Below are 22340 nucleotides of genomic sequence, written 5' to 3'. Positions count from 1 at the left end.
TTCATGATCATGAGAAATTTTAGTTCTTCAAGTTACATCTGGGATCAGTTTTAATAATGTTCTACGATTAGTACCGGAGTACTACTTACATATGTAATTGTAATTTTTTTTTTATGAATTATGTACTTTTACTTCCTAAGAGGAGAATTGCATGCTTGTTACTCTACAACGAGGATGGGAACACCTACTTTGTAAATAAAAGAAAAACTATTTTATATGGCGAGCATTTAATTTCAAATACTCAACAAAAAAAATTATGCAACAAAATTTATTGACCAAATTGAAGACAAAAATATCGGTCTCTATCAGTTCTTTAACCTCCCAACTGTTTATATAAGAGTGGAACATAATCATCCCATTCAGCTTGGTACAGATTACCAGCTACAGGTTGTCCCAGTTTGTATTTTTCAGCAAATTTCCTGATTGAAAAGCAACCGCGTCCATCACCGGAACTAAAATAAGTTCAGTCAAGTTTGTTGGAATAATATGTGATGAGAAACATACTTGTTGGGCAGGCGCTTTTCATCAAAATTAATTTTCCCATTTTGTTTGTACACCAAAAAAACGTAACGGTGAAATCCTGTACCTTCAGGTGGTCCTGATCCAACATACGCGGAAAGAATTTCTCCTAGTTCAACATTATGGCCGGGAATGTTGCCGACCAACCAGTGATGCCATTCTCGAAATTTCGGCGCTTCACGACTTGGAGCGTCTGGATCTGTTGAAATCACATTTTGATAATTTATTGTGAGCCAGCTTGTGGCAAGTATTTAATCTTATACCAGTCATGCAAAGTGTGTACAATACATTATTTTCGACGGTCCACTTGACGGTTGGGACATCTTTGACTTGTCTCGGTGTTAACTTATTGCCAAGGTCGGCCTTGGCCCCGCTTGGATAGGTTACCTAATGTCATCCAATCAGTGTTAAGTAAATAAAAAGTCTCGTAAATTACCTCAACGACGGTTTCTGGAGCTACGTCGATCACATCCGGAACAACTCCGTGTTTTTCCATATTTTTGGCTACAGAAGAGAAAAAACGAGTAGAAAATACCGGCCTTCTAAGAGCAAACATTACGCTGAAAAATGTTACTTTATCGCGGGTTTTGGTGTTCGTAAATGATTTTGCCTTGAATTTTTTCGAGCCAGTAAACAATCTTATCTGTTTGAGACTTACCAAACTTGGAAAAGACGATTTCGAAAACAACGCAAACTGACAACTGACAAGCCGCAGGTCACTTGATTTGATCAGATCAAAGCCCATGATCAAAGCAGGCAGTTACAGTCATCGACATCTATCGGAAAAATTGTTAAATTGCAAACTGTCTCTGTAAAGTCTGGGTTATGGATGGGACCAGGATGGGACAATGAATATTTTTAATTTTAATTAATTAAGTAATTCAATTATCTAATTAAGTTATTCGTTGTTCGACGTAATTTACATTTATCAAACATCACATGCTAATTAGAAGAAGTTAGAAGAAGTTACCTACGTTATTTTTACGTTAAATGAGGAAAAGTTGAAAAAAATTTAAAAATTGGGATCTGGTAATGTAAACTTTTAACTCATGATGTCATGATATAGGTAACCAATTCGATTGCGATGCGAATAGTGTGAGGAAGATTTTTTACAAATTAATGATTGTTTTAGGAAACTCATAAGTTGGTGTACAATATTATTATTTTTTCAAGAAATAGTTCTGTAAGTCTGCAATGTCGTTTCTTTCAGACACCGGATTAATAGGACAACCCTTTGCTTATTCTGTTTGAATAAAATTTCTCTTATTTCAGGCAAAATCTCCTAAAATGACATCTTTTTAATCTAGTTTGTGCAAATTGTAGGTACTTTTTTTTTTGTCAGTTTTACTTGTTTTGCTGTTATAATCTTTATTGCATAATTGAAAAAGAACGACCGTATTCACCTACTATTTATACGGCCAAATATTTTTTTAAGCAGACAGAACAAAATTTTGATTTTAAATATGGGGATGATGAAATCTTCGAATGAAAGTATATGGCACCACCTGCTGTATTATAACCGGCCTGTTTAATTAAAAATGCATGACAGAACCCATAACCCATGTGGTTTTACTTACACATTACTTTTGTGATTTTAATCGCTTATTATTCTTTTAAATCATACTTTCTTGAGAGAGGTATTTTTCTGTCAGAACTTGACATTCATTTGGCGGACGTTAAAAGCTCTCTATGTTTTATGTGCATTATGATACTGGATAATGTAATTGGGATCCAGATTGCTTTGTGAATTGCCTTTCGGGTTGCATTTTTACCTGCATTAAGATTTTTCCATTTTTTTTTTCGTTTTAAAAAAATTTCAAATGAACCAACTTTTGGATAAATACAATTCACGTTTCCGCTCAGGTTAGCGCTATTGCCACATCGCGAACAGCAAGGTCATTCATGTGGAGAATTTTTCAATTTTTTCAGAATTTCATCGCTAATATTTCTAATACCAAACGGTCAATAATTTTTACGAGCCAAATACGTTAACAAACTTTGTTGTAAATTCAAAATTATTGAAGGTATTTTTTAGAAAATAAAACCATTTCATCATAAAATCTATATTTCAGGTTATAAAGTACACATTAAAAAAATATTTCATTTAGATATTCAACATGAACAAAATAAAGTATGTATATAAAACAATAGCCACACTGAGGCACAATTTATCACATTCAATGTGTATGAAAACACTAATACTCGTGAGCGTTTAAAGAGTTATGAAACGAAATTTCTTGGAAATTGTCCTCTCTGGCCTTCACACTCCCCATAAAGCCATTCATTAGATATTTCCTTGATAACCTTCACTTTTTGTCCAGGTCTTAATAATAAATCTCCTGCCATTTGGGGCCTAAATTCATATAAAGCTGTAACTATTTGGTCTTCACAAGGTAAAGGTACTTCAATTTGAACGAAAGATTCAGGAAAAATCCCTTCCTTATCACAAACTTTTCCATACAGCCATTCCTTATTCACACGCCGTATCAACACCACTACATCATTTGCCTAAAATTATTTTTATACAGGGTGTTATTGAAATGCTTGACGAAATTTTAACCACGAGCTACTGGCTTCATGTAGAACTCGGAAATGTTTTTTTTAATTGCTTTTAGTCTTCTACGTTGTCCCACAACCTCATAGGTAAAATTTCGGCACATTTTAAAAATACACCCTGTATATCATATTTTATAAAACGTACACCAATGCGGTTTCCTTGCTTTAAAGTATATTTCCTAGAGGTTAATTCGCATTGGCGTACAGTTTATAAAATATGATATACACATATATGTCAGTTTATTTTTTGACATAGAATTTTTTATATATTTTTTCCGAGTTCTACATGAAGCCAGTGGCTCGTGGTTAAAATTTAGTCACGCATTTCAACAACACCCTGTATATACACATATTTCTTTTTTAATAAAAATTTGACAAAAAACACACCTGTAAAGCTAAATCGCCTGGTTGGGTCGCTGGAAAGTCATACAGCGCTACTCCGTATGGCGTGACAACATCATAATTTCCTTTAGGTGGACTTGGTGGAGGCACTTTTGGCATTGGAGGCGAACAATTTGCCACCAAGTCGTCTTTATTTAAAACACTTTTCTTTGGAGGTGGTGCGCGAATTATCCTTGGTTTCAAGGCACTCGTGTTTTCTTTACCTTGTATTGTTGAATTGGTGCTTATCCAGTTAATGTGAAATACGGAATTATCATTTTCTAGACTCTTCTTACTTGAGGTTAAACTGCTAGTGCTACTGCTATATGAACTAGATACACTCCCCCCGAACTGATGCGAATGTTCCTGTTTTGGCGAGCTTGGAGGACTCCAGTCGATCAAGTTCGGAATTCCCTGAGCTAGATTATACGACGACTTACTTTTGTACTTGATAAAATTTGGAGGAGGAGGCCTCGGTGGTGGTTTTTTCTTATTCTTTTGTTGGAACATGGATTTCATCACCTACTCTGACAGGTGAAATTTCGTAAATTTCTGACGTTATTTAAATGACATTTTGCAATTAAGGAGCGTCAGGTTGGCAACATAATTTCTTACCGGACCCAACAACGACACTGTTAATGTCCGAACCAGCTGGAACACTACAAATTGAAACTTTCCGATACACTTTAAATTCAAATGACTATTTTATTTTTAACGTGACCGATTAATCACATTCAGAAAAAGTATTAAATGAACATGTGGAATTCCGATAGATGTCGCCTTCGTTACAGTTTCTGCAGTTGTCGTACTGTCTATTGTTTATTTTTTGTTTTAAAAACTCAAGCCCAAACATAAAATCAACTGGAGAAACCTGTTTGAACGCGTTTTGAAAATGTTGTGATTGTTGAGAGTGTGTAATTTGGATTGCATACAGCAGAACTGCGGTTTAAGGTTAATTGCATGTACAGTTGTTCGTTAGTGATGTTCGTGTTTTGTGTTGGCCATGCTGTGGTTTCCCTCCAATTTGGCGCGCCATCTGCAGTGGGATAAGTGCTATTAGGAAGTAAGGTTTGTTTTGGTTGGCGTTGTGCTGTGGAAAAAATCATAAAAATAGTGACTTAAAACCTTTTAAATTATGTTTCGTACTCCCAAACGCGGTAAATTAACAATTAGTAGTGATGATCATGTGAATATAACACCGCCTAATCGAGTATTGAAGCCGAAAATATTAAATTCTGTGGACAAAGGACCGGTTAACGGTAGCTCGAGTCCAGGAACAGAAAATTCGGTTCTATCTCCTGGCGAGACCCGACGGGGACGGCCAAGAGCCGAGATATTAAATACTCTTATTTTAGAAGGATCTACCTCTCCAAGCTCCATTAAGTGTACGTTTTGTAACCGAGTTTTCCCGAGGGAAAAGTCGTTACAAGCTCACCTCAGGACTCACACTGGTAAGTCGGATTCTTGTCGAAATTTCGATATTTAATTTCCGTCATGATCAGGTGAAAGACCGTACGAATGTGATTATCCGCGCTGCACTAGAAAATTCGCACAATCCGGGCAACTAAAGACACACCAAAGACTACATACTGGTGAAAAACCATTCATTTGTTCCTCTCCTAATTGTGACAAGCGCTTCACTCACGCCAACCGACACTGCCCTGAACACCCTGACAAACAGTTGAAACGCTACACATCACCTGGAGGAAGTTTCGAGAAGAAATTTGATGAAGGACACAATGCAGAAGTGAGACAATGGTTGATGAAACTAGAAAAGTTAGTTAAACGCAAATCTTGTGTTTTTTTTTTGCATAACAACATTGTTTACAGGCGTAACAACAAGAGATCGAGCAATTTAGACAGCCTTGAAACAACTCCCAAGAAATCAAGATTCAAACGTGAGGAGCCCCCCTCTTACAACTCCCCCAACTCAACCTACATCCTACCTAGCGACGGAATGGAAAATTCCCCGAAATCCGAGCTAGACGACAACATTTCCGTCAACTCGGAAAATTTCGAAAACGGTCAAGGCGTCTCGTCGCCGAGGACGTCTCTCCACAACTTCGAATTGTCAAAAGGACCGAAAAAGCGCTGGTTGCAAGCCGTGCAAGATCAGCAGCTTCTTGACTCCAGTCAGGATCTTGCCAGACCAATAAATTGGGGCGAAGACGGACCCAGTTCTGACGGCGACGAAGTCAAAATCGAACCTGTCACTCTTGCCGACGAGTACGTCGCGGTGGAGCCTCAAGTCGCCGCCGAAAACCAGAAGCGTCCCACCGTTCTGGTGTGCGTTCAAGGCGGCAAGAGCAAACAGATCACGAGTGATGACATGCAAGGTGCTATAGCTCTAGTTGAGTTGAAAAACGGACAAAAAAGTTGCGTCAACTACAACTACAGACTTTGAATTTTATTTTTATTTTTATTTTTTATTTCTATGTGATACGTTGTTCAAATATGTGCTCTTTATATGACTAATTTTATCAGATTTTAGACCTTCAAGGTCTTTGTTTTAGATTATAATTAAGCTCTGAAGTTAAGGATGTTTTATATTTTTGTCAGGACGTTGTGAGGGTGGCAATTTACAGTTATTATTTTTAGCTTTATATTTACTACTTTTTATATTATGTTGTGTTCATTAATTATGTATTGTTTTAAACAATTCCGTTTTTGTGTGTCTACAACGACGTTTGTTTTTATAGGACGTTAATTTTAAGAGATGCACTCAAATTTTCATTATTGTATAATTGCACACATCCCATTCAATTTCTTTATTTTTTTTTATTTAGTACAACATCGGCAGGTAACGCTGCAGTACAAAGACAATTTTACATCCATTTAAAACAACTCGTACTTATTTCAAATGGATGGTAAAAATAGTCCAAAGAATAAAAAGTTTTAGTTAGTTTGATTGTGCTTCTAGATTTAGTCTCTAATGATCCTTAACTTGAAAGTTATATTGTTATTTATCTGTCTAAATTTAATGTTTATGTTTTAGTAAAGATATGTGATGCGTTTATTATAACAGTTGTCTATATTGTGTAAGTATTTATTAATGACCATTTAGGATCGCATTGTAACACTTTGTACTATACATAAACCGTTCCCAATAAATTCGTCTTTTTTTTAAATATCGAATTTTCTTCGAAAATTGGCCGAGAATAGTGCCCAGGACCAGACTTTAAAATTTAAATAGGAGGGTTTTTAAATATTTAAAAGTCCCAAGGATTATGTCGCCTTCGGTGGGGATTTAAATTTGTTGTGGTGGTGTCACTGGTTGCATAACTGCACTTGTTGTTGATTTTTTGACATATGTTTTTGTTTTGAAGGTATCAAAAATCTTTAAACGTTTACAGTAAAAGCATGTGACAATAAGTTTGTGTTTAGGATGAATTTGTGATAATTTGAACAAAATATGACTTTAAATTAGTTTATTTCACGTCGGTGTGATTTTCCAATTATGTCAAATTTAGCAGCCAAAACAAGCAATAACGACGAGAAAGTTGACGAGTACACTTGGGAAAATTTCGAAAACTGGATCCACTGCATCTGTATCGTTAATTTTGATTTAGAATTAGGACAAGCACTCGAGGTCGGTCATAAAATTTTGAGGTTAACTTAACCTAAATTACGATTCCAGGGGATATATCCGCGACATGTCACGCTAACAAAGCAAGAAATCACAAATATATGCTACTTGGCCTTTCCCGACTCGAATTCGGGATGTATGGGAGACACGACGTTTATAATCAGGTTGCCCAACAGTCCAGGAAAAAATACGCGCCGGGATGAACATATGCAATACAATACAAAATGTGTACCCGTGCTACAGATACATTCTTCATATTATTGGGGCTATGTTTATTTCAGGCAAGTCAAAGATAACACCTTGCCCAGGGGCTACTTTCAAAAGGTACACTGTGTCATATGATAATTACATAACTAAGTTATGGATTGTAGAGTGTTGTTATATTAACTAGATTGCCCTTCAACAATTTATTTATGAAGATTTGTAATTTACTAGCGCCGGAATATTTTGAACACGGCGAACTTAGCTTGGAGGCAGCTTGTTGCAATATTGAGAGGTGGCCGCCTCCAGCGCCTGGAGAAACGCTCAATCTGCCCCTCCTAGGCCTAGTGTTTCAAGTGAGTGACGTCAAAAACATACATATCAATAATATACAGGATATAAAATAAAACAAATATTTTTTTATTTACAGGGTGTATCTGAAATACGTGTGTTAATTTTAACCAATGAAAGAACTCGCCAATTTATGAAACTTTTCTCCATAACATTTTGCAAAATTCGCGAAAGATTCCAAGATTTTTACCGAACGAGTCGTTTTGTGTGATCTCTATTTTTTTGTAACCATGAGAATTTTAATTTTGATTATATATTTTTTCCATAACAATGTAACTTTTTTGGCAAGGTCCCGTTCCCATCACAACAGAAAATTTTCGCCCTTAGCCATATGCGGGTATACATTTTGATGACTAATTTATTCCAAATTTTAAATCAATCTGTAACGCTTTTTCGTAAAAAATTCAAATAGAAATAATGTTTCATTTAATTGTGCTATGTGTTAAAATTAACACAAAATTTAGATACATCCTGTATATTTATTTATTTCGTTATTTATTGGAAGCTAAAATTATTGTGTTGATAATACAAAATTTCAGATACATATTCCTCAGTCCAACAGTAACTCGCCTAGCCGACAGCTGGCGGCCTTGACAGAAACCACAGAGAATCAGATACAGACTTCTGTGGAAGACTTAAATTATTTTGAGATTTTGCAGCCCGTACTGTCACACATCCACTTATTGTGGGAGTTGATACTTACGTCGGAGCCTCTAATCGTCATGGCGACGTCTCCAACTCACTGTTCGTCAATGGTGTTAGCACTAACAAGGTAACGATGCAAAAAATCACATAAATTATAATATAAAAATAATTTCTCCTTTTGTGACTGCTACAATTGTGAATTTCTTTTGAAAAGATTTCATCATCCGTTTATTTCCAGGATTATTTCCCCACTGAAGTTCTGCGGCGACTACCGTCCCTACTTCACGATACACGATAGCGAATTCAAACAATTTACTAGTAAAGTACAAGGCCCTCCACCAGTAGTTCTAGGCGTAACAAATCCCTTTTTTGCAAAAATTCTCCATCACTGGCCTCACACGATACGATTAGGAAACGACTTAGGTAGAATTTTCCAATTTGTCGCAACTGCGTAACATGTTTGTCAAACTTCAGGTCAAACTCAGAAGTTTAAACTTAAGAAAAACGGCAATTCAAAAATGTTAGATAACGGTCCAGGTGTATACACAACTTACAAACCCTTCTTGCAGAAAGACAAAAATATTATTAAAAAATTAATTTCGGGAGTGAGTTCTAGGAGACCGTTTGAAGTACAGTCGGCTTTGTTACGACGACACTTACTAGAGCTCACCCAAAGTTTTATGATACCTTTAGAAAGATATATCGCTAGTTTAATGCCACTACAAAAGAACATATCGCCATTTAAGGTATGGACATTTTTTAGGGAGTTCAGCTTTCACGAATTTATTTCAGGCAGCACCAACCCCTTTACCTTTCAATCCTGACGATTTCATCGCCACTTTAGAAGCGGCAGGACCTCAGCTTACCACAGGAATCAAAGGTGATTGGATTGGATTGTACAGAAAATTTTTTAGATCTCCAAATTTTAATGGATGGTTCAATATGAGATACACCGATCTAGCTTTGAAACTGCAAGCCTTACATCTGGAAGCGCTTTCCAATGCGGTAAGTGTCATAAAATTCCTAACGAGCGATATTACTTTTGACTAACACTATCTCGATGTTTGTGATGCAACACTAAAAGTCTAATTGATGTTGTAAACATTACAAAAACTAGAGCAAACAAGAATTTAACTCCGATCGAAGTTTCCAGCTACTCGCGTAATACACTGACTGGCACAAAAAACGACACACTTTGAATTTTATTAATGTAATTAAGTAATTCATTGTCTTAGAAAAAATTTTTCATATCATGTATTGATAAGTGTTATTTAAGTTATTCTTTGCCGAAGATTATCCGACAAACAAAACATTAAACGCAGCAAACAATTTAAATTAAAAAAAAATAAAAGTAATTTTTTAGAAATTTTTTTATGTATCTCGTATTGTCAGATTAATCTTTTAACACGTAAATCAACCGACAAAAACAACATGGAAGTAGCACAAATTTTCTAATAATTTATTTAAACAAAACAATTCGGTTGCCATGGTGACCATAGCACTCCCGATTATTGAAAATATCCCAATTTAACTACAAATAATAAAGAAAAATAAACACAAATATAATTTCAAGATCATTTATTAAAGAAATCATAATGAGTTGTTTTTTGTGCCGGTCAGTGTATTTATAGAAACTGAATCGAGTTTTGAGTTGTTTTTTTGTGTGTTTATGTCCTTCGTGGTATTTCATTCGTTGATTTGAGTTGGTGTTTCAGGACTTGAAAGACTGGGTACAGGGTAAACCGGAAGTTGAAGTTGTTGACATGATGTTGAAAATAAAAGACAAGATTACAAAATGCCACGAAATTAACATACCTGTTAATGATAAAGTGAAAGAAAAATTGAATCAAAGACTACAAGATATTATTAGCTCTCTCCCTGACGATTTGAAAAATGTTTTCCAAGTTACATGATAGTTGCGTTCATTCTTCCCAGTTGTCCCAATTTTCAAATTCTTCATACCGTATTTTAATATGTAATTAGTTTCTAGTCGTTCATTTTAAATGTAAAACGGTCATAATTTTTAACAGTAACGCATTTTGTTTAAGTTACAATTTTATTTTTAATAGGGAGGATTTGTTGGTTTGTATTATAAGTAATTTATGTGGCGTCCATAGAGTGTTGGGTGCTGCATTATTTTTTTACTGTTTTTATACAATCCTGAAAATTTTATAACTTGTTGATCAAAAGAGTAACTAGTGACTATGTTCCTGGTTTGATTTGCATTTACGGTTTAGAGCGAAGAACAAATTCAGATCGTGACTAGTTGTGCAAATTTACTAATTAGTTAATTAATTAAAAAATTCAATTATTGAATTAAAGACTCAGGGTTTGCACAACTGTTGTAAAATTCAAATTTAATTAAGAATGTGCCAAAATGGCCTTAACTGCCAGTCAATTTCCATCCGATTATAATTGTGAGATATCTAAATTAGTTTCAGTAATTTCGTAGCGATTTGTAGATTAAAAATAAGTCCCTTTCTGTCAATTATGTTTAATAGTTTAGAAAAGATTATAGTGTGTAAAACTACTTATAAAAATAGATTATTTGGTTGGTTACCAACTTGACAGCCTTACTTACAGCAATAAATAGACATGTCGAGTAATTTGAGTGAATAATTTTTATTTTTATTATTACCATGCAGATTTTTAGTAGTGTACAATTTTCTTCACTTCCATTACGTTGAAATGTGTATTAGAATGCGGCCAAGAAGTTGTGAATTATTTTTTTAAGAAATTGAAAAACTTATGTATGCTTCAAGATGTGTATAAAATATACCAAATTGTAAAAATAAAGTTATTCTTGATCACCGTGTTTTTATTTGCATAAATTACCAGTCATCTAGTTCTGATTACGTTCATAAGAAAACATAATTATCTCTAATCAAAACATCTGTAAACTTTGTCCGGATCTTACGATGAAAACAATGACATTAAAGTTTTCTGTCATTCCAAAAACCATAACAAGAGAAAGAGATGATAAGAACATCACAATTAAAAAATAATGAAGGTGAAAGTCGCCTAATTGTGATGTCAATCAGCGTGTAAAGATCGTTTTAGGGAACGGACCAATCAGAGTCAAGCTCACGCTAAGAAGGTTAAGGAAGTGTCAAAGTCGACTTTCGACAACTTTTTTATCAACAACAAGGCGACGTGTTGTTGCAAAGTGCCGTGCACGTCATTCTCCGTTTGTCAGAAGAACGAGCAACGTATTTTGAAGAGATTCGTCGAAAAATTCGCAAAAATGGTGCGCGTTTTCGTCGTCGGCGTCGGAATGACAAAAGTAAGTAGGCGCTGAGTTAAGAAACAAACTTAAATTTGACATTTAGTTTGAAAAACCCGGGAAAAGGGGTGATGACTACCCGGCCTTCGCCAAAGAAGCCATCACGAAGGCATTCGAAGATTGCGGCGTCAAAATCTCAGAAGTGGAGGCGGCGGCATGCGGCTACGTTTACGGTAATTCCCGAAAACACGACTGCCCCAGCTAATGTACCTTTTTAGGCGACTCCACGAGCGGCCAACGGGCGGTGTACGAGGTAGGAATGACCGGAATACCGATATTTAACGTCAACAACAACTGTTCCACCGGCTCCACTGCTTTGATGCTGGCAAAAGAGTTTGTAGAGTCTGGAAAACATGATTGCGTCTTGGCTCTTGGTTTTGAGAAGATGGAGAGAGGCAGTCTTTCAGCTAAAGTAATTCCTCACGAAATCTATTTATTTTGGTCTCAATAATGTATTTGTAGTTTTTTGACCGTACTAATCCCCTAGACAAACATGTACAGTTGATGGCTGAATTGACCGAAATGAACGAAGCCCCTCTCACGGCCCAAATGTTTGGAAACGCGGGACTCGAACACATGAAGCGATACGGAACGAAACCCGAACATTTTGCGAAAATCGCTTATAAAAATCACAAACACTCGGTCAACAATCCGTATGTCGCGTTCAAACAATTTATTTGCGAATGTAACCGCTTGTTTTTAGTTATTCTCAGTTTAGAGAAGAATATTCTCTGGATCAGATCAGAAACTCTCCTAGCGTTTTTGGCCCTCTGACCAAATTGCAATGTTGTCCCACTAGCGACGGTGGCGCCGCTGCGATTGTAGTGTCAGAGCGTTTTGTCAGGAGTCATGGCCTTGAAGCCCAAGCCGTCGAAATTTTAGGTATGGAGATGGCCACAGATCTTCCCTCAACATTCGCAGAAAATAGCTGTATAAAATTAGTAAGTCCCACCTTATCAGTTATTGTTTGAAGTAAATTGTTTTGATTTGATAACATTTTGAAAATAGTTTCTTATCGCGCGTTTATTTTTAGGTCGGTTATGACATGACAAAAACAGCAGCGGATCGTCTATTCCGCAAGACCAACACCAACCCGACCGACGTTCAAGTTGTCGAACTCCACGACTGTTTTTCCGCTAACGAGTTGATAACTTACGAAGCTCTGGGCCTTTGTCCTCCTGGAAAAGCAGGAGAACTGATCGATCGCGGTGACAACACTTACGGAGGCAAATACGTGGTGAACCCCAGCGGTGGTCTCATCTCCAAAGGGCATCCCCTAGGGGCCACGGGTCTAGCCCAGTGCGCCGAGTTGTGTTGGCAATTGAGAAATGAAGCCGGAGGTAGACAAGTCCCAGGCGCGAGGTTGGCTCTGCAGCACAACATCGGTCTAGGGGGCGCAGTTGTCGTCGCTCTGTATGGACTGGGATTCCCCGAGTATAGGAATAGGAAAATCGGGTCGAGGAAAGTCGCCGCGGCGTCCTCCGAAGATGATTTCATCGTCACTCCTTACTTGAGACTCTTGGAAAAAGCAATGGCCGAAGATAAAGACAATCTTATTGAAAAACACAGAGGGATCTACGGGTTCAAAGTGAAGAAACCCAGCGGGGAAGAAGGGTACTGGGTTATTAACGCCAAAGTGGGCAAAGGAACCATTCACTTCAACTCCACATGTAAGATTTATGACGAAACCGCGACCTGCGGTATTGTAACCGGCTTGTTCATTTAATTAAAAATGCATTATGAAAATGTTTCTGAGAAAAAGCCAATTTCCGCAAATGGCGCTTCACGCTTAAATAATAATCAATGCGCAATGTAACACTAAACACAAAAACAACGAACAATAAGGGAAAGATTCACGGATTTAATTTCAAAGCAGCAAAAAACAAAGTTTTTTGACTTCAAATTCAAAATGTCATTTGAACAAGAAAAATTCTCGGTGACAAAAACTTAAAACGAATAATATCCCCAAAAAATGCTCGTACACTAGCGCTCTGCGGGGATCACTCAAACTACACTTTTGAACGGCCGAGGTCAAACAAAAACTTTATTATAAAAACTTTATTAATTTAATTAATTGATTTCTTTCCTTGCACTGAATACACTTTATTATTGAAGTAAAGCTGACGCTAGAAAAAAGTTTTTGTATATGAAATTAATAAAGTGTTATAATTGTGAACACCAAATGAATGACAAAGTGTTGGATTACTTGTTTGAATGATATTGTAAGTGTTTTATGGAGTAAGTGCCACGTTTATTGTATTGCAGTAAAACCCGACGTCACCTTCATCGTGAACGACGGCGACATCGTCGACTTGATCACCGGAAAACTGAACCCGCAGAAGGCGTTCTTCCAGGGCAAAGTCAAGATCCAAGGGAACATGGGCTTGGCCCTGAAACTCGCCGAACTCCAACGCACTGCGTCCAATACAATCGCAGACATTCGCTCCAAATTGTAATTATCAATAGTTCTGTTTTACTTGGTTTTTGTTACGTTTTCATTTATAATTACGGTAATGGACTGATGTTCAGGTTTAGGCCAGCATATCCTTTTTTTATTAAATAAACAATGGTTAGTAGATGGAGGGTTTGATTTAATTAAGTTAATGAGACCGCAGCGAAGGACAATTGACTACAACACTAATTAAATAATTTGGTGTGTCGCGATTGTAGATCGACGATAAGACCGATTTATTAAAATAGTCGAAACTTGAACAATTTTCAACGCGTTCGCCATGGCGTTGGCGAAGTTGATGTCGTTTTGTTTTTTTGTAATGGTCGGCGCGGACATGTTGGATATTTTGGTAACTAACAATAAGTTTTTGTTTGGACTTTTACGTTGCTGTTCTAGCGGCCAAAAACGATAAGAATTTACAAGTTCGAAGGCGTGTGTCGTGGGTACGAAAACGCCCCCATTGTATTAAAAAATATCCACTTGAAGTACTCTAATAAAATCCACTTGATTTCTTTGGTTTCTGTAGCCAGAGAAAACCTTCAGGAAGGCTTGAAGGTAACACAAGTCGCGTCTGGGTTTTGTTCATGCAGTTACAACTGTAACAATTGACTTTTTTTTAGCTGAAATTAGATCTGAAACGTTGCCAGTCGAGGGAATCTTTAGATTCTTGCGAAAAATATCAAACCGTGGTGATAAATCATTTGTGCGATTTGATCAACGGCGAAAACAAACCCTGGTCCCCACTCGTGAAAATGTCAGACCCGCCGATGCACTGTCCCATCAGAAAGGTTTAAAATAACGTAGGTTGCGACAAGTCTTGAGTGGTTCTTGTAGGGTGTGAGTTATGTGAGGAATGGTACATTTGACGGTTCCGCATTTTCCCATCTCCCGGTATCTGGATGGTACTGGATCGCCACCGCTTACGGCCTAGGAGAAAAAACCAATCGAGTTTTGTTTTGTGTTAAGTTCGAAGGCCAACTGGTGTCTTCCTGATGCGACTAAATAAAAGCAATTTGAAATTCGCGCTTTTGGTAGTTTCTCTACTTGTCGAAAGATGCCGCTCCGGCCTCATTTCGTTTGAGGTTCCGCATGCACCAACAACTTTGAATCGGAAGAATTTTCTTTTGAGTTATTTGTCGCACGTGATTGAAAATATCTCGATTTATACGAACAACATCGTGGAAATGTTGGATTTTCACTTGTTGGAAAAATCAATTAGTACAGTACCGGCAAGATTGTTAAATGGGTACGTTGTAATTGTAAAGTGAAGAGTGAAGACCAATCGCGGTTTGCCCTCATGACATAGATTCTTGCAATGACCTGTCGTCTCTGCAGACGTAGGTCAATGGCAAATTTTCTTTTATTTGTAAATCGCGTTGCTCAATCGGTGGAACTACTATAGCGTGGCGCCCAGTCGTCAACTACAGACGATGTATTTTATTTTAAAGCAACTTTTTTCTCCAACGCAATTTGTTCCGTTTCTCGTTATTAAATAATACGAAAAAAAGAACATTACAGGCACGGAACAGACATAATATGATCGGTTTTTATGATACCGGTGCAGACGATCGCGCAACCGTGTCCTAAGTTAGACAAAACTATTAAATCGAGAGCGAATTAGTTTGTTCTTGGACCAAAAACTTGCATGCAGCAGAGGAAATATGTACACTACTGTGCAGAAAAATCGCGTACGCTTCAAAAAACAAACAATCAAGTTTTCCAGTATTTTGTGCTTTGTAAATGTGGATTTTGACATTATATTTGTAAATTGGTTATAAACTGTCGGTGAGATTGTCACAATTTTATGTACCTACTTGTGATTAGGAAAATGTAATAGTTGTTTGACACTGACAAATAAAACGTCAAAACCAATCTAGACCGACTTAACACAGCGAAAAATAGGTGTACGGGATTTTTCTGCACAGCAGTGTAAATAGGGAAATAACAAGAGAAAACTTTTTTCTGCGGAAAAAAATTAAATCATGATGAACCGGAAACACCTTAAAGTTGATTGTTTTAAAGTTTGATGCTGTGCGTCTTAATTAATTTTTCACCGAATTCGGGTGTTAAGGGATACGTTAATTTGTCTAAATCTTGTTTTGCGTAGTTGGAAAGTTTTGTAAATAGACTAATTTAATTCTAGTTGGTAAAGCGTTTACTGCAGAATGCGGGTTAGATTATGTTAAATGTCATTTTCGAGGTGGTCGTTCTGACAGGGAGGAAATATCAGTTCGAGGCGCTCCAGTTCAACAAATAATCAAAATCCCCAAAATGGGGAAAAATACAAATCGAGGAAATCGGTGAATTAGTAGGAAATTCATTTTTGTTCGTAATATCAATAATAATAGATACCAACGTAAAAAAATAATAAGATTAATAAAAAGAATAAAGAAAAAAATCCAATCTTTTACGGTCGTATTTACGTATACATTTTTTACGATCTTATAGTCGAAATTTATCGTTTATCCCTTAATTCATTTCTTTTTCTTTCTTTCCTATCTCTCTTCTGTTCCATTCTCAGTTTATAATAATATTTCGCAGCTTCTTTATACAAAACATTAATTTGACATTATCTCCGAAGTCCCTTATTTTTTTCAAAATCCAAATTATAAAGTTTTCAATATTTGTAAAAATAAAAAATCTTATTTTGATAATTAATAATGTCAAGAAACTAGCCAAGAACAAATGTACTTTATTGGCGATTTCAGCTATCAGTGAGACATCTGGTGTGAATTGTATGCAAAATTTTAAGACACTCAAGCTGGTGGCTATTCAAATGATTTGTGTTTTTAAAACAAAATGACGGTTTAATTGAAATTTATTATTTATTAAAATTATTATTTATTATGTATTATTAAAAATGACCAAAAATAAGACCGATAATAGTAGTTTATTTAACGAGTTCGTGTGTAAATTGGGCTTTTTTGGCATAAGTAGACCAGTTTAAAACGCGAGTGAAACGAGCGTTTTAAAGGCCCACGAGTGTCAAAAAAGGTCCAATTTACACAAGAACGAGTTGAATACAACGTTTTTTTGTTCGACGAGCCCCCTAAAGGCTCCAAATCGCTTAAAATCTTTAAAATTAGCTTGACGTTTCATTTTGACAAGTTGTGACATTTATCAAAATTCGCTTACACAGGAGAAATTTCTCAAATTCTGACAATGTCGAACAAAAAAATAAATTGTTGTATTTTTGGCTGTAACACGAAAATGTTTTCGGTTCTAAAGACCGGGTAAAGAGAAGGAATCATGGGGAAATCTTCTTCCAATTATATGAGGCTCTGTGGAAAACACTACATTTGGAAATTAAATAATATGTAGTATTTTAAGGTTATATTTTGAAATGATTTATATTGGGTGACACTTGTTTGTAGATATAATCCAAAAATTTCGTACCTACCTTGTTTTCCACCAGTTGAGTAACACCACATAAAATTAACTTCGCACACAACACTTTTACACCTTCCACGACACATCCGCTTTCTGCTGTAGCCTCTAATAAACTAAAGTTTTGTAGTTTTGTGTAACCTTAAAAAAAGCCATCACAAAAACCGAAAATTTACGTAAATCCAACAACTTATTTTAAAAAACAATGCACAGACGTAAGCCGGATCGAGCGGGAGTATGACTTGACAACAGTGGCTCAGTGGCGCCCCCAACGGTAGCCGATATCGCCAATTACCTTATTTATTTATTTTATATGTTCTAATTTGAAATTATTTTTGTACACATTTAGGTTTTTTTCAACTATTTTCCCCTCATTTTTTTTTAAATAAAATTTGTCTAAAAGGATAAGTTTTTTTGAAAATTTATATAATGTAGATCGGCATCGAGAGATGTTCATTCGGATGTAATAATACGTTTCCGAATCCTGCTTATGTGAAAAAACAGTGGCTCTGCAGACTCTTCCAGACAATGACACTAATCAAATGTTTCGAGGAATTGGAGAGCTCTTATCTTGATTTTTTTAGGGTCGAATAAAAAACCGTCCGTTTAGGAAAATAGAAGTTATTTGATAAGTGGTTTAATTAAGTTGAGACAATTTTGCTTTAGTCTTTTCGTTTGCGGCGTTCTTAAGTGTGCAGAAAAATGCTCGGTCACGTCGCCACAAATAATATCGTTAATACGAGTAAAATAGTAAAAAGCATCGAAGGTCGAAGTAAGACAACAATTGATGAGGAAATGGTGATAATTAGTTTAGGGGATGAAATATTATAGGTCACGGTTGTACGAATTTTAATTAAAATTAAAAAGTAGCTGTAATTGCGGGGAAAAAATGTCTACAATTAATCTTTCTAGTGGTGACAAATTGGTTCTAAAAGTGATGTGTTTTGTAATTAGTTGGGGCAATTTGTATGAAAATTAATAAACTGGGGCCGTTCGAGTGATTTATTTCCCGATGCTGACACCTCCTTTCCCAAAAGTGCGAATTTCCGAAAATAGCCGTGATGGTAGAGAGTGAATCTCCATATCCGTCCATGTAACCCAGATTTGGTGGCGGCTCACACCGCCGAAAGATCGGTTTAGCAATTAAAATCTTGCAACAGTGGGTGTCCGAGTAATTGTTACGAACGAGTCTGTTGCAAGAGTCTTTGTTGCGGCAAGAGATGTTCAATTTCAATTTCAATTTCGGACATCTTTCTGTTTTACTGCGTTCGGTCCGCAGACAAAATTCTCTCGTCAAAGATTCCACCCGAATTTGCATAGATCCTGCGAAGTGTGTCGTGCAATTTGCAATACAAATGGAAATTGGTAAACAAAGAGGTGGGCTCGGGGATAACGCGGTGAATAAATTCTTTGTCGGTGACATACACTTCGCAAGATGATTTCTCATGACCACACCATTAACAAATCGAGTACGAATCCGGTGTGGAACTCAGACTCGAATAACCTGATGGGAGAAAGCGGAACCTTGAACAACAACCACGTTGAACTTGACTCCGAAGGCTCAGCATTCTTCGCAGGTGGGTCTCCGGATCCGTCTCACCATTTTTCGTCTCCGGTCTCGTTAGAGAAATTATCGATGCGTATTTTACATGGAGATGACGACACCGCTGCTCGTAACCTTTTCAATTAATTAAATAGGTTGGAAATGTTAAACGAACTTTCCCGACATTTATTTTATTGCCGAATACTAAAGCGGACCTGCGTATAATTCTGTTTGCTTTATTTTTACGCTCCCCCAACAGAAACCGAACCGCAGTACTAGTACCGCGACTCGCGAGCGGGATGTAATTACAATTACACAAAACCAAGAATAACATCTCTTCAGGGATCGACACCGCACACACCAAAATGATGCAGTAAAACTGCTCTTTCTTCATTCTATTTTTTTAAACTGTGCAGTTTATTCCAGAACACACAGACAAACTGGTTTTTAACTACGGGTGTTTTAGGTTTTCCACCGTCTACGACTTCCGACGATTTATTTCAAGATGGCCGCGGCGCCGTGGCTAACGTCACGAAAGCTAAATGAGGCTAAAATTTCATTACTCATTTGATCATTTATTTTCCCTTCGAATAATCAGTTTGCTTCGCAAACGACGTGAAAGAAAACATTTTTGGTATCAAATGATGTTAAGTATGAACTACTACCATTTAGTGGAAACATTTTTACTTTCTTATTTATTTTATGTACGTGTATGAATCAGAATTTATTTTTCTTTACATGATGGAATTTTTTACCGATCTATCCTATTTTATTTTTATTTCTTGCTTTGCTTTTCCATTTTTTTTTCACTCGCCTGCAGTCTCGTCCCAGTTCTTTATGCAAGTTCAATAATTAAACTACATATTCGTCAGGTTTCTCATTTTTTAAATCATTTTTTTAAATTTTCGTCATATTCTAGAACTTTTTTCACTGTTTTATTACTAAAATTTATCCTGTTTCATTTTTATTTGTTTTGTGGTCTTCAATTAATTACTCATCAAATTAGTTTGGTTCACATAATTTTTAATGTCTTCTTTTTATAAATCTAAATATATTCTCTCGTTCTTATTCTGTTTTTATAATATAAATTTGCATTTTCATTTTCTTTCATTTTATGGTACCAAATATGTACTTTATTTTCTTTTTCTTTCTTCCTCTAATAATCAGTTATTGTCCTTACTCGTTTTTTATACGTATTTGTGTATTTAAAGTACAGTACAGAATACAAAGTTCCCAAAAAATTAAATCTAAGTTTTTTAGAAAAACAACATTTCATTTTTTAACTGACGTAAAGCTAAAAAAAATAAAAAAAAATAACCAAGTTTCTCAAATTAAGTCATTCATTCTAACCAATCGATTCAAAAATAAAAAAACAATTAGTCCTGTGTTCTTTCTAAAAATAACTTTTTGAAACGAGTACACCTTGGAGAAAATTTAATTAATTAATTATATTAATCATACCAAGTAGTTCAGGACAATCAATTAAATTGTTTAGTTGATTTTTTCATTTCTTACTTTCCTTCATCATTATTTTGTCGACCATCATTTCATCTTCATGATATTTTTTTTTCTCAAAATTCAATAATTTTATTTGTATGTATGTATTTAAATATGTATGTAGGTATTTATTTTCGTTGATTCTTGGATTATATTAATTTTTTAAATTCCTTTTTAGATTTATAATTGTTTGCTTACTTTTTCTCATATTTTTAACGCTAAAATCTGTGCTACCTTATTTTTAATTCTTTTTCTTTTATTTTTAATCCCTCGCTTACTATCTCTGTCTGTTCTACAATGTTTGCTTGTTTTTTAAATTTAATTTTTTGCTTTCGTGTAGTTTTCTCAACATTTTGCTCTCTTACTTCTCAATTATTGTCTTTTTAACTGAATCCTTCCAATTCTTTTATACAGGGTGTTTCAAAAGTGCCGCCAAAACTTTACAGAACATGATAAAATATACTATAATAAATAATAAATCATAAAAAAGTTTTTCTATGCCTCCAGAAGATAAAGAGTTCATATTATTTTAAGATGGATAGGTATATGGACATAACCAGACTTTCTAACGCTCATTTTATTTAATTTTTTAAAAATCTACATTTGGCAACATCGATTTATATATAAATAATAAATAATAAAATGGTTGCTGTGATTACTGCTGTTTATTATCATCATATTCAGAATCTTTTCTGTAACATGTTGCCACTTTATGGTAATTTAAACCTCTGTAAAACCATACAGATGCATAAAAAAACCTTTGAATACAATTTCGCGTTAATATTGATATGGAAAATTGCTGTGTAACATTTTTTGGCGATAGGTTTGGAACACGCTGTATATTATACAGGGTGTAATTGAAATGCACGGAATAATTTTAACCACGAGCTACTGGCTTCATGTACAACTCGGAAAAAATATTTAAAAAATTGTATCTCAAAAAATAAATGTCATTTTATTTTTTGACATAGAATTTTTTAAATAATTTTTCCGAGTCCTACATGAAGCCAGTACCTCGTGGTTAAAATTAATCCGTGCATTTCAATTACACCCTGTATAGTATGTATTGTTTCCCTAATAATATTTAGAGTTTTTGTTTGCCCTATTTCGTTTGTAAACTTTTCAACTATTATCCTTGCAACTAGATATGTATTTCAAGTTTTTCTTTAACAAATTAGCCTTGAAATTTACCAGAATTTTGTCGAGTGTAGGTCACAATTCTGGCTTACGAAATCAACAGCACGACTGATTTATTTGCAGAAATAATCAGCAGTAATAGATAAGGTAATACTTTCTTCATAACAAGCAGCTAAACGATTACAAAACGTAAGCAACGAAAACCAACAATTTAGTTTTTCCGCAGCTGTCACTTTTCCGCTCTTATTTTAAGTCCTTCAACGCCACAATCTCATTCAACTGTCAAGCACGAAGAGAATTTTTTGAAAAATAAACAAATCATCTCAATTCAATTCAATTCACAAAGAAAAAACGTTGTGACATTTTCCTGTTATTTTTTAGCCGTAAACAGCAAGAATGGAGGAGAAAAACGGTGAAAAAATAAAATACAGTATATTGTTTTCAATGTTAATGGCAAGAGTAATGACGTAATCGTTCACAATTAAGGTAACGAGATAATGGTGAACGTTTGAGGCGCAATTCTTTTACCCGCGGCAAATTTGTTGCACGCTTGACACATGTCGCGATTATTAGAGAGATGGAGTGCGTCGATGTTCGAATTTCAAATGTTGGGAATTTTGATGGGCGGTGAAGAAAGCATGTTGTACCCTTGAGGTAAATACCTTGTCTGGTCAGAGATGAGAGAAAGTAATGTATGCCATGAACATTGTGTGTCACACTCGAAGCAAATTAACTTATTTTCAAACAAGCCGTCATCACTGGGTTCATTCAAATAGCATTACTTTTCATTTCACAAGTTCAC

General features: G+C 35.6%; 6 protein-coding genes across 7 annotated transcripts; 4 read left to right on the top strand and 2 right to left on the bottom strand.

Annotated features, from left to right (window-relative positions):
- Positions 1-208: 208 nt before the first annotated feature.
- Positions 209-1322, bottom strand: LOC138140358 (phosphatidylethanolamine-binding protein homolog F40A3.3-like). 2 transcript variants are annotated; one of them, XM_069061346.1, is made up of 5 exons: positions 1178-1322; positions 956-1079; positions 783-906; positions 505-718; positions 209-452 (listed from the first exon to the last, which is right to left on the bottom strand). In XM_069061346.1, the coding sequence occupies exons 2-5, from the start codon at positions 1073-1075 to the stop codon at positions 314-316; spliced, it is 597 nt and encodes a 198-aa protein (XP_068917447.1). In that variant the 5' UTR covers positions 1076-1079; positions 1178-1322; the 3' UTR covers positions 209-313. The 2 variants fall into 2 exon arrangements, with proteins under 2 accessions (XP_068917447.1, XP_068917448.1); XM_069061347.1 differs by having other exon boundaries at positions 956-1023; positions 1178-1310.
- A 1244-nt stretch (positions 1323-2566) lies between these two features.
- LOC138140357 (uncharacterized protein B0303.7-like) lies at positions 2567-4163 on the bottom strand. Its single transcript, XM_069061344.1, has 2 exons — positions 3463-4163; positions 2567-3027 (listed from the first exon to the last, which is right to left on the bottom strand). Exons 1-2 carry the CDS (start codon positions 3973-3975, stop codon positions 2740-2742), a joined length of 801 nt encoding a protein of 266 aa, XP_068917445.1. The 5' UTR covers positions 3976-4163; the 3' UTR covers positions 2567-2739.
- A 111-nt stretch (positions 4164-4274) lies between these two features.
- Positions 4275-6584, top strand: LOC138140356 (zinc finger protein 367-like). Its single transcript, XM_069061343.1, has 3 exons — positions 4275-4907; positions 4959-5232; positions 5287-6584. The coding sequence occupies exons 1-3, from the start codon at positions 4592-4594 to the stop codon at positions 5858-5860; spliced, it is 1164 nt and encodes a 387-aa protein (XP_068917444.1). The 5' UTR covers positions 4275-4591; the 3' UTR covers positions 5861-6584.
- A 136-nt stretch (positions 6585-6720) lies between these two features.
- Positions 6721-11049, top strand: LOC138140353 (protein DENND6A). The gene is made up of 8 exons (XM_069061337.1): positions 6721-7045; positions 7094-7366; positions 7414-7599; positions 8134-8366; positions 8478-8662; positions 8714-8985; positions 9032-9244; positions 9955-11049. The coding sequence occupies exons 1-8, from the start codon at positions 6914-6916 to the stop codon at positions 10150-10152; spliced, it is 1692 nt and encodes a 563-aa protein (XP_068917438.1). The 5' UTR covers positions 6721-6913; the 3' UTR covers positions 10153-11049.
- A 275-nt stretch (positions 11050-11324) lies between these two features.
- On the top strand, positions 11325-14098 carry LOC138140354 (sterol carrier protein 2-like). Its single transcript, XM_069061338.1, has 7 exons — positions 11325-11522; positions 11569-11695; positions 11741-11934; positions 11985-12175; positions 12226-12463; positions 12556-13192; positions 13788-14098. The coding sequence occupies exons 1-7, from the start codon at positions 11484-11486 to the stop codon at positions 13976-13978; spliced, it is 1617 nt and encodes a 538-aa protein (XP_068917439.1). The 5' UTR covers positions 11325-11483; the 3' UTR covers positions 13979-14098.
- A 52-nt stretch (positions 14099-14150) lies between these two features.
- On the top strand, positions 14151-15000 carry LOC138140359 (uncharacterized). The gene is made up of 4 exons (XM_069061348.1): positions 14151-14323; positions 14371-14529; positions 14595-14762; positions 14809-15000. The coding sequence occupies exons 1-4, from the start codon at positions 14255-14257 to the stop codon at positions 14965-14967; spliced, it is 555 nt and encodes a 184-aa protein (XP_068917449.1). The 5' UTR covers positions 14151-14254; the 3' UTR covers positions 14968-15000.
- The last annotated feature ends 7340 nt before the right edge of the window (positions 15001-22340 follow it).

Source organism: Tenebrio molitor, chromosome X, assembly GCF_963966145.1.
Source record: "Tenebrio molitor chromosome X, icTenMoli1.1, whole genome shotgun sequence".
NCBI lineage: Eukaryota > Metazoa > Arthropoda > Insecta > Coleoptera > Tenebrionidae > Tenebrio > Tenebrio molitor.
Note: the sequence above shows the minus strand (reverse complement) of the source record. Positions and strands in the feature narration are given on the sequence as shown.